At 42.5% G+C, this 11,432-nt stretch overlaps 1 protein-coding gene across 4 annotated transcripts in view; it reads left to right on the forward strand.

The window, feature by feature from the left end:
• SMARCA2 (SWI/SNF related BAF chromatin remodeling complex subunit ATPase 2) overlaps positions 1 to 2,224 on the forward strand; it is a 355,922-nt gene extending 353,698 nt beyond the window's left edge. For all 4 annotated transcript variants that reach the window (XM_077475014.1, XM_077475013.1, XM_077475015.1 and 1 more), the window contains one exon: positions 1,227 to 2,224. In XM_077475014.1, the coding sequence (XP_077331140.1) occupies positions 1,227 to 1,262 (36 nt within the window). In that variant the 3' untranslated portion in view covers positions 1,263 to 2,224. The remainder of the gene's footprint in view (positions 1 to 1,226) is intronic.
• The last annotated feature ends 9,208 nt before the right edge of the window (positions 2,225 to 11,432 follow it).

Consider the following 11,432-nt stretch of genomic DNA (forward strand, 5'->3'; position numbering starts at 1 on the left):
GCTTTTTACAACTGCTCATTGGCCTTGCCACTCATCATTGAATCAGCGGTCCTAACTGAGTTAAATCAGTTTTCATGGGGCTATATTTATTTATTCTAAGGACCTAATTTAATTCCAGATTTTTTTTTTTATAAACTGGGGTTAAATAGCATTATAGCAATTATAGCAGCTAACATCTTGTTGAAGTCGCCCCCCCTCCCCCCCAAATAACCCTGCAGTGGTAACCTGTCATAACTCGTCAAAAGTGCCGACCATGCCCACCTTTTCTGCTCCCCCACTTCACCCCACCACATGTTATGAATGGAGGATTTACAGATGAATGAAAGGCCCACCTCCTCAATTTTTCATTGATGGATAATGTCTAAGAATAGAGGAGAGTGCAGGCATTGTCAGCACTCTTGACAAAGCTGCAGCGGCTGCATTTTCTACAACACCGGAAGGTTATCATTTAGGTGGATATGGGGGACAATGCACTTAAGATTTCAACAAGACGAACAGTCCGCATCACATGGGGCACTTCTCATTGCATTTAAGTACTATCCTTTGTGCTGAATAACAAACATTTAAAAAATGCAGGCTTCAATTGCTTCCCTTCTCCTGTCACACTGTCTAGAAATACCTTTTATAGCCGCTATAAAAGCTTTTGAAGGTAAAGCCAGTTCCTGAGTCTCTCTGAATCCAATGACATCATCCCTCCTTTCCTTTTTGGCCAGTATAAATCAAATCTTCCCAGAAAATAAATAAATCATTCCTGCCAATAGGGAAATGAGTGATGAATGAAGTAAAAATTGTTTGATTTTTACACAGAGTGTTTACAGCTGCTATGTGAGATTGCTAGAGAGCTGTCATGTGAGAGACAATAAAGGGCTTACAAAAGCCTATATCCACAAGTACTGTTGGGATTGCGAGAGAAGTGGTATAAGCTCACTAAATACACCAGTGAAAAACTCTTTAGTTCTGGTCACAATACATTTTTTGCAGCCATTCATACAAAATCCACTTAACACCAAATGTTTACAGTTATTTTTTTTTTTTTTTTTTTTTTTGTTATCACAACTATATTGAATATTATTGTAGACATGGACAGACTTGCAGGAAATGCAGTATTTAATGATCATCAATGAATTGCTGCACGTCTCCTCTCTGCATTGTATTGTTTGGCATGTAGTGTTTTTCTTGCTTTCCTGCGGATTTCTAATTGTTGTTCTCAATGGTTCTTATTACAGGATCAATCTGATGTAACCGGAAGCGACGACGAGTGATACACAAGTAACCTGTTTTCTTGACGAAGTTTGTCATTTTCTAGTTTCAACTCATCCAATGTTTTGTTTTGTTTTTCTAATAAAAATGAGAAAATACACAATGGGTTTGTATCACTACTCATCATCTAGAAGGAATGTTAGACTAGTGTCAGACATACATGATCTCATCGTGTACAAAAAAAAATAAACAAAAAAAGATTTTTGTAACATTGTCACCAAAATGGGCCTGCAATATGAAGCAAGTGTCACATTTTTAAAGAAAAACTGTGGATTGTTAGTACATTTCTGTAGGTAGACATTTAGCTGGGTCCCCTGTACCTGGTTTCCTATGCTATGGTGCAGCTTACATCAGTGCAAAGCTGAAAAACAATTTTTGTAGCAACTTGAACTGGGGCAAACTGATACAAGTAACTGGTTATTTTATTTTTCATCAGGCAATTTTATCGGTTTTATGTTGCTGTGGTTCAGTATTTTTTTTTTTTTTTTTTTTTTTAATTTTTAATTTTTTATGATTGTGGTACATATATGCAACTCTCATGTACTGATTAACCTTTTTGCTGCTAGAAGGGCCTTGAGTATCTCGCTTGGCTATGGCTCTGCTAGTGCATAAAGTGTTGATTTGCTGTTCTTTTCCTAATGTTTCCTCTCCCAGCCTCTTGTTTTTCCCCACTTTAAACAGAGTTCTAAACTTATAAACTATATGGTTAAAGTAATGTTTTTTTTTTCTATTACAATTTCTATTTGTTATGAAGACGTTTGGTTAAACATGTTAATTGTTGCAAACTATATATAGTATGATGGAATGCTTATTTCTCCCTTTCTCTTTTTTCTTCAAACTTTGTTACCAATGTGGATAATCAGCTTTTCCCTGAAGTGTACTTAATCTTTGCTTTCTTTGCACAATGTCTTTGGTTGCAATTCATAAGCCTGAGGCAAATAAAATCCCAGCAATTTTGAGAAAATTGTTGTGTTGTGGTTTCATAATGAGTTCTCACTTTCACTGTAATCTATCCTTGCATAGTTGTATTAGACTACAAGACTTTGGGGCACAGCCTGATTTGAGCAGTTCAATGTTCTGTCTAGTAGTAAAATGTTCTCGCTGTATAAAAAAAAAAAAAAAAAAAAAAAAAAAAAGACCAATGATTAGCCCCATTTGTCATGAGAAGAATTCAGAGTAAAATTGTATTAGATGGGGACTGCTTTTACTTCTCTCCTTCTGAAAATGTTTGTCACCTTGTTCTATGGCCTCAGGATCCACTGATCTGCGTTCTCGTTCCAACCTAAGGTATTGAAGCCAGTGGTTCTATGTGACAACCAGCTTATAGGCATCAAACAGTAATAGAAAAATGTTTTGAAATAACTAATTTAAAGTATTACATGATGCAGTATAACAGTTCCAATATGTAAAAAAAAAAAAGCCCAGCAATCTTCTAGTATTTTCCTGCAGTTGGACTATTTCTCTCAGCAGCCATTTTTCCAGCTAACCAGGTGGATGTTTATGCTCATTTTATGGTGAGCAGATTTTGGGGGAGCCCATCAATAGTTGGTGCCCACTTTTTTTTTTTTTTGGAAAGTCTTCAATGAGCAGGACAACCGGAGTATGTTTTTGGCTCCACCTACCAACAATTTCAGAAAAGGGTGTGAATCACTGCATTTTGGTCTGCAGCAGCTTTTCTTGTTTATAAGATAATAGGGGTCACCTGTGACATGTTTTGTGCTGAAAATATCATGCCTTAATCATACAGGAAACAGTGGGCTTGATATTCATGACTGCTTGGGTTATGTTTCCACATTCAAGTGAATTTACACTGGCCAAAAAAAGACACCCCTTCCAACTTGGCAAAGCCTCAGATGTCTCGGATTTTCCTTGTAAGTACTTAGTCTTGATTTCGTTGCACCCCTGATGACTTAGAGGAGGGCTTGATCACTTTGGCATAAAGGCCAAGAGGGGAGTGTACACAGATCCTGCATACAAGAGCGTAGACAGAGCCTGTATTGTCTGTCAGTGCTGGGTCCTGCAGACCGTGATCTCCAGGATACAGTGTATCAAGTAACCTCGTTGATGGGTGCTATACAGGTCCAGGGTGGTGATCCCCCTGGAAGAGAATAAAGTTCTCAAAGTCAGTGTGGGTACACTTTTTGATGTTATATTGGAGCATATAGCAATCTCCCCTGGCAATGTTCTTTGTGTTTCTGGGGTGTTTTGTAAAGTTTTTTTTCCTATGGAGCAACATATGGTAGTGGAAAGCACAAAAATAGTGGTGCAGCGTTCGTGTGCTGTGATGTTGTCCTGCTCGGGCACCAATTTTACCCATGCATCACACTGGAATCCACCTACTGTAAGTAGCACTAATGGAGTCCTGAAGGACAGTGGTCATCAACCCTGTCCTCAGGGCCCACTAACAGGCCAGGTTTTATATATTACCTTGGGAAGATGCAGACTAGAATAGTGCAATCACTGAGCAGCAAATGATATCACCTGTGATGTATTTCAGTTATCTTGCAAACCTGGCCTGTTAGTGGGCCCTGAGGACAAGGTTGATGACTACTGCTGAAGTATACCATATTCAGTACCATTCTGCCTCCAGCCCTTGACCACAGTTGCCACTACTTTAGATAGACACAGCAAGTATTGGGACACATGTCTACATTGGTGACTTGCTACATAAATGTCTTGTAAATATTTCTATCGCACACGTTTCTGGCAAGTATGGCTCTTAAAATGTTGGGTGCTACAGCGATTACCAGCTGGGTCCTGGAAACATCAAGCAAGTGTACATATTCGCCAGCACACCATGGATCAACAACTTTCATCCAAGGTTTCTTTTATTGAGAGATCACATCTCAGGCCGCGTACACACGGGCGGACTGTTCGCCCAACTTTGTCCGTCCAACAGTTTCAGCAAACAGTCCGCTCAAAATTAGCATGGACGGACATGCCCACACACGACGAACGAACAGTTTGCTGAAACCGTGCGCGATGACGTGAACGGCACGTACGACGGGACGAAAAATACGACGTCCTATACACTGCATTATAGCTTTCGGCGTGAAAATCCTTTCTGAGCATGCGCGCAACTTTGTTTGACGAACAAGCCTACACACGAGCGGACTGTTCGCTGAAACAAGGTTTCAGCGGACAGTTTTACGGAATTTCCGAAAAACCTTGTCCGTCAAACTGTCCGCTGAAACTGTCCGCTGAAAGCCCACACACGAGCGGACTGTCCGCCCAAACACTGTTCAGCGGACAAAGTTGGGCGAACAGTCCGCGCGTGTGTACGCGGCCTCACAGATAATTACAACATTTTGGGGCCACACAGGGCCCCTTCGTCAGGCATTTGATAAAGTGCAACAGCGTCAAAGCAGAATTGAAAAATATATCAGCCACCAATCAGAACATGCAAAAATTTTTAAAAATTGTGATACCCCCACCCTGTGACATCAATATGCTGTCAGAATACTGCCAAAAATGGTTAAAAACGAAAGGACAACAAAGTAACCTAAAGCAGGCTGAAGCAATAAATTCCTAATGTTGTGGAATACAGCCCGCTTTCATAGCGTCGGTGTATGTGCAAATGATCAGGCACGTCAGCCAGATGCACTCGATCAAAGCCAAGCAGCCACTGATGTGACACCTGTACAATTCCTATTGATGTCTAGTCTGGGCAGTGCTTGATTGGGTATAGCACATACCATGTAATATATTTATTCTTTTCTGTTCGTACTCTTTTTCCTTCGGTTTCTCACACCCTATGCTCATCTGTAATATTCACTTAGGGTAGCCAATAGGTCATGACTACCTATGTTTTTTTTTTTTTTTTTCAATTAAGGGCTGAAGGTGACAATTTGTTTACCAATGGCTCGCACATGAAACTATTTTGGAATTTTTACCACCTTAAGCTGACCCCAGTGGCTCACATAGGAACCATTTTATTTGTATTTATTATGTCGTTTTTATTTATTTTTTGTTACTTGTGTTCCTGTTTTATTTTAATTTGTTTTTCTTGTAGTATTACAATTTTTTATGGCTCCACCTTTCTTGTTGTTTTTCTTTTTTCCTTTTCCTTTCTTCTTTTTTTCCACTTTCCCCCTTTTTTTTCCTCTCTCTAAAGTTTTTTTCCTTTTTCCTTTTTTTTTATTTGCCTCCTATTTTCCCCCGTTTCTGTCTGTTGTGCTTTATTACCTGTTCTTCTTTCCTTTTCTTTCTCAGTGCTTTTTTTTTTCTATTTTTTTTCCTCTGTCTCCCCCCCCCATTTCCCTTTCCCTTTTTTTCATGATTTCTTCTGCTATTTTTGTCTTATTATGTCTTATACAGAAACTATATTGTTCACTCACTGTCAGTTTCCTCTCCCTCACCACTAAACAGGCAATCTTTTCATTCCCCCTTTGGCCACCTGTCACTGCAGCCCAACACCTTCCCCCATTGCCCACCAGTGCATAAGTGACAGCAATCAGTACCACTTATCAATGCCCGCCAGTGGTGCCAATCAATTTCTCATCAGTGCCGCCTATGCTGCTGCGCTGGGAGCGTGCAAACTGGAGGACGTCTATTGACGGCTTCCCAGCAAAGTAGGTTTGCGATGTAGCCATCATTCGACTATAGCACATATCTGAAGTGGTTAATAGCCATTCAAACCCCTTTGTGTCAACTTGTGTGCATGTTATCAGGCCAAAATAACCAGGGTATGTAAACTTTTGATCAGGGTCATTTGGGTAGTTTCTGTTGTGATTATGATTAAAAAAGCGTAAACACAGTTGATTGATAATAAATGGCTTCAGGCAAACACTAACGTTGAGTGAAAGAAAAGTTTGTGGTGTTATTCATATTCTCTGAAAAATGGCCAAGAAATCATAAATTCTGTCAGGGTATGTAAACTTATGAGCACAACTGTAGTTGGTTAGATTCTATTAGAGTTGTGTGAATGGAAACCTGTGATAAATTATATGTAATTTCCTGCCATGTCTGAAGATCCAAGGTGTTCCCAGGACCCTGTTCCTATTGTGACATAGTTTTCATGTAGGTTTTGATGCTTAAATGCATTGAGTTGCTGCCGTGTAATTGACTGATTAGCAATTTGTGTTACCAAGCAATTGGAACAGTTGTACCTGATAAAGTGGCTTGTGAGTGTATAACTCTTAACAAAAATGTGGGCCATTGGAGTGTAGTGGAAGGACTGAAGAATGAATAAAATCAGAACCAAATCCCATGACTTTGAGATGGCAAAATAGTCCAATGTCAAGCTGTCAAATACTTTTTGTAAGTCCAGTAACGAGGAGCTTTATCGCCCTCCCACGTAGAGTGGATCACTGAAAGTAGAACCATTCCTCGACGGGTGCCCGATGACTGTGGATGAACCCAACCTGGTGAAAGTATATATACAGTATCTCACAAAAATTAGTACACCCCTCACATTTTATTTAATATTTTATTATCTTTTCATGTGACTGAACTGAAGAAATTACAATGTAAAGTAGTGAATGTACAGCTTGTATAGCAGTGTAAATTTGCTGTGCCTCAAAATAACTCAACACACAAGTGAGTACACCCCTAAGTGATGTCCAGATTGGGCCCAATTAACCATATTCCCTCCCTGGTGTCATGTGACTCAGTGTTACAAGGTCTCAGGTGTGAAAACGGGAGTGGTTTGTTAAATTTGGTGTTATTGCTCGCATTCTTTCATACTGGTCACTGGAAGTTCAACATGGCAAAGGACTCTGAGGATCTGAAAAAAATAATTGTTGCTCTACATAAAGATGGCATAGGCTATTAGAAGATTGCCAAGACCCTGAAACTGAGTTGCAGCATGGTGCCCAAGATCATACAGCAGTTTAACAGGACAGGTTCCACTCAGACCAGGCCTTTCCATGGTTGACCAAGGAAGTTGAGTGCACGTGTCCAGAGGTTGTCTTTGGGAAATAGACGTATGAGTGCTGCCAGCATTGCTGCAGAGGTTGAAGGGGTGGGGGGTCAGCCTGTCGGTGCTCAGACCATAAGCCGCACACTACATCAAATTGTTCTGCATGGCTGTCATCCCAGAAGGAAGCCTCTTCTAAAGATGATGCACACGAAAGCACGCAAACAGTTTGCTGAAGACGAGCAGACTAAGGACATGAATTACTGGAACTATGTCCTGTGGTCTGATGAGATCAAAATAAACTTATTTGGTTCAGATGGTTTCAAGCGTGTGTGGCGGCACCCAGGTGAGGAGTACAAAGACAAGTGTGTCTTGCCTACAGTCAAGCATGGTGGTGGGAGTGCCATGGTCTGGGGCTGCATGAGAGCTGCCCACATTGGGGAACTAAAGTTCATTGAGGGAACCATGAATGCCAACATATACTGTAACATACTGAAGCAGAGCATAATCCCCTCCCTTCACAGACTGGGCCACAGGGCAGTATTCCAACATAACCCCAAACACACCTCCAAGATGACCACTGCCTTGCTAAAGAAGCTGAGGGTAAAAGGGTTTGGACTGGCCAAACATGTCTCCAGACCTAAACCCTATTGAACATCTGTGGGGAATCCTCAACCGGAAGGTGGAAGAGCGCAAGGTCTCTAACATCCACCAGCTCCGTGATGTCGTCATGGAGGAGTGGAAGAAGACTCCAGTGGCAACCTGTGATGCTCTGGTAAACTCCATGCCCAAGAGTATTAAAGTGGTTGTAAATTCTTACACAGCACTTTTACCCACAGGTTAGCCTATGATGAGGCTTAACTGTAGGTACTGGAAACCTCTTCTAGACCTGTAAGTTTTAGAAGATATTTGCCATATATGCTTGCACTGAAGAAAGAAAACGATTGTGCCGTTTCTATAGTGCACCTTGCCGTGACCATCAGTACCCGCACGCATGCGCGTAACAGAGCCAGAGTCCATGGACACAGAAGTAAGGGGTGAAGGTGCATGCTTCCGGCAGTGGGAACAGCACGGGCTTCCTTTGCAGGTGAGTGCCACATAATTGGCTAGTATACTATGCATACTAGCCCATTATGCTTTTACTTTGCAGGAAACAAAAGAGGAAGTAAAACCCATCACGGTTTACCTGTATTTACTTCCCCTTTAACCACTAGGCGTCCGCGCTATAGCCGGAAGACGGCTGCAGCACGGACGCCAATTGCCGGGAGGCCGTCCCTGGATGTCCTCCTGTTTACTTCCGCAATGAGCGCTCCCGTGGGCACACATCAGGGAAGTTCTGTGCTGGCCTTGTCCCTTGGACACGGCCAGTCACAGATCGCTGTAAATGGCCAATCACAGCGGCCGTTTACAGCATGATCAGTGTGTCCAATGAGAGATGATCTCATATGTAAACATATATCATCTCTCATCGCCGGCTCTCCCTCCTCACACAGAGACAGCGTGTGAGGAGGAAGAGCTGAACCGCTGCAGCGGTTAGTGAAAAAAAAACCTGTCCCCAGTACCACCCGTCAGTGCCATCTTTCATCAGTGCCACATATTAGTGCCAAGTGGCATCTGTCATCAGTGCCACATGTCATCAATGCCACATATTAGTGTCATTAGTGCCATCTGTCATCAGTGCCAAGTGTCATTGTCCTGGTGCTCCAGGGCCTTCAAAGGTGTAATAGGTAGTCAACAAGTTAGATGTGTAATTTATGCTCCTAGAACACACGTAAGTGCTCCCTGCATGTTGGGCCTCTCTATGTGGCTAGGCTGTGGAAAAGTATCGTAATACTCAGTAGCAGAATGTATTTTGGGGCATTATTTGTGGTATACACATGCCATGTGAGAGAAATAACCTATTACAATGACAATTTTGTGGAAAAAAAAAATATCTTCATTTTGCAAAGAATTGTGGGGAAAAAATGACAACATCAAAAACCTCACCATGCCTCTTACTAAATACCTTGGAATGTCTACTTTCAAAGAAGGGGTAATTTGGGGGGTATTTGTATGCACTCGGCACCACTTGGAAACACTCTGTTCCCAAGTGTTTCCGAGTGCATCTTGGTGGCTCTGAGCAGTTTCCGAGCGTCTCCACCTCCCCCCCCCCACCTCTTGCCACACGCAGTACTACATACAATAGATGTCACTGTGGAACTAATTATCTGAGTTTCCATTGTCTTCTATGGCTTTGATATACGAGTGCTTTGGATTACAAGCATTCTTCTGGTACAAATTATGATCATAATCCAAGGTACCACTACAATTCCCATTGGATTGAAGCAGTTTACACATTTGTATTCACTGCTACTCACTCATGTCAAATGGCCCAGTGTATTATGTGCTGTATGTGCCCATGCAGTGCTTAGTGAAGAAGTGTGTCTGGAAGAAGGTGCACAGACAACAGAATGGCTTCATGTACACCAGAAGGGGTCTTGGGCATTTGGCTGCTGACTCAAGGATAGTGCTTCCTAGCAAACATTTAACTGATCCTTTTAATGTTCACCATGCTAGCTGCTTGCACTCTATCACGAAGAACTGGGGAAGTGACAGCGAGAAGGAACTGGAGCCCTCCATTGAAGAATGTGGTCCAGGGCAGTGTTCAGAATTATCCACCTGCAAAATGTAATTAGATCAATGGTTTCCAATCAGTGGGCCATCTAATGTACGCATGCATGTATGTATGTGTGTGCAATATAAAATGCAACTGGGCTTGGAACATTTTTTAACTGCACCCCCTTTAAACCATGCCCAATATCCAGCACAATTAATCTATGTCTGATTTTCAGAGCAACAGACTGTGTACGCTGTATTTATATTTTTGCACTTGTGTATTCTTCCTTTATTATTATTATTATACAGGATTTATATAGCACCAACAGTTTGTGCAGCGCATTGCAAAATGAGGGCAGACAGTACAGTTACAATATAATTCAATACAAGAGGAATCAAGGGGCTCTGCTTGTTAGAGCATACCACCTAAAAGGGAGGTTTAAGTGATATAAAAGGTAATTACTGTGGGGGAATGGGCTGATAAAGAAAATAAAAGAACAGTTGTAAGGTGGCAGCAGGAAAGGCTTCTCTAAAGAGAAGGGTTTTCAGGGACTCCCTTAAAATTGGACAGTGAGAGATAGTCGGGCATATCAGGGTAGGGAGTTCCAGGGGATACGAGAGGCTTCGGAGAAGTCCTGGAGGTGATCATGGGGGAGCTAGAGAGCAGGGGGTCTTGGGAGGAATAAAGAGAATGATTTAGTTGGTATTTTGAGACCAGGTTAGTTATGTAGATGTGGTAGAGTTGTGGATGGCTTTGTAAGTTGATAGTATTTTGAATTTTATTTGTTGGGTCAGAGGAAGCAAGCGGAGGAATTGGCAGAGAGAGGTAACAGACACTGAATGGTTGGTAAGGTGGATAAGCAGCAGCATTCTGGAGGGAGAGCAAGAGGGGATAGCCTATGTAAAGGTAATCCAATGAGAAGGAAGTTGCAGTAGACAAGACGAGAGAAACAGGGAGTGAATTAGAAGCTTTGTGGCGTCATTGGTGAAGATGGGCATACTTTGCGGAAGTTGAAGCAACAAGTTTTGGACAGTGATTGGATGTGGGGCTGAAAGGATAGCTCAAAGTTCAGGATTAAACCTAGCACCCTGGCATGCAGGGACGGGTTGATGGCTGTGCCATTGATCTTGACAGAGAAAGCAGTGGAAGGGGCAGGTGGGGGAGGAAATAATATGAACTTGGTTTTCCATAGATTGCGTAGGATGCTGGGACTGTGACATCATAATGGGCGGGGACATCCGACGATGTCCCTATATAAGTCGCTGCACGCTGCATCCCTGTCATTGTGACCAGAGACAGTGACGAGGCAACAGCTCGAGAAGAACAGAAGGCCAGAAGACAGCGGCGTCAGAAGCCTGGGCCACCACTTGTAAAAGAGCTGGCCCGGCAAGAAGAACCGAAGAGGGGGACAAGACCACCGAAGTCGGAAGAAGAGGGCGGCGGCGAAGAAGAAGAAAGCCGGGCTCCTCCGCTAGTAAAAGAGCTAGCAGAAGAGACCCCCGAAAACTGAACAAGACCCCCAGAGCTGTGCAATAAACTATTTTTACATTTTTTTCACAGGTGAATGGGTAGGGGTACATTGTACCCCATACTCATTCACATAGGGTGGGGGGGCCGGGATCCGGGGGCCCCCTTATTAAAGGGGGCTCATGGATTCCGATAAGCCCCCCGCCCGCAGACCCCGACAACCAACGCCCATGGTTATCGGGAAAGAGGCCC

This window comes from Lithobates pipiens, unplaced genomic scaffold (assembly GCF_037356315.1).
Source record: "Lithobates pipiens isolate NorthernLeopardFrog02 unplaced genomic scaffold, aLitPip1_a1.2 Scaffold_13, whole genome shotgun sequence".
NCBI classification, from domain to species: Eukaryota; Metazoa; Chordata; class Amphibia; order Anura; family Ranidae; genus Lithobates; species Lithobates pipiens.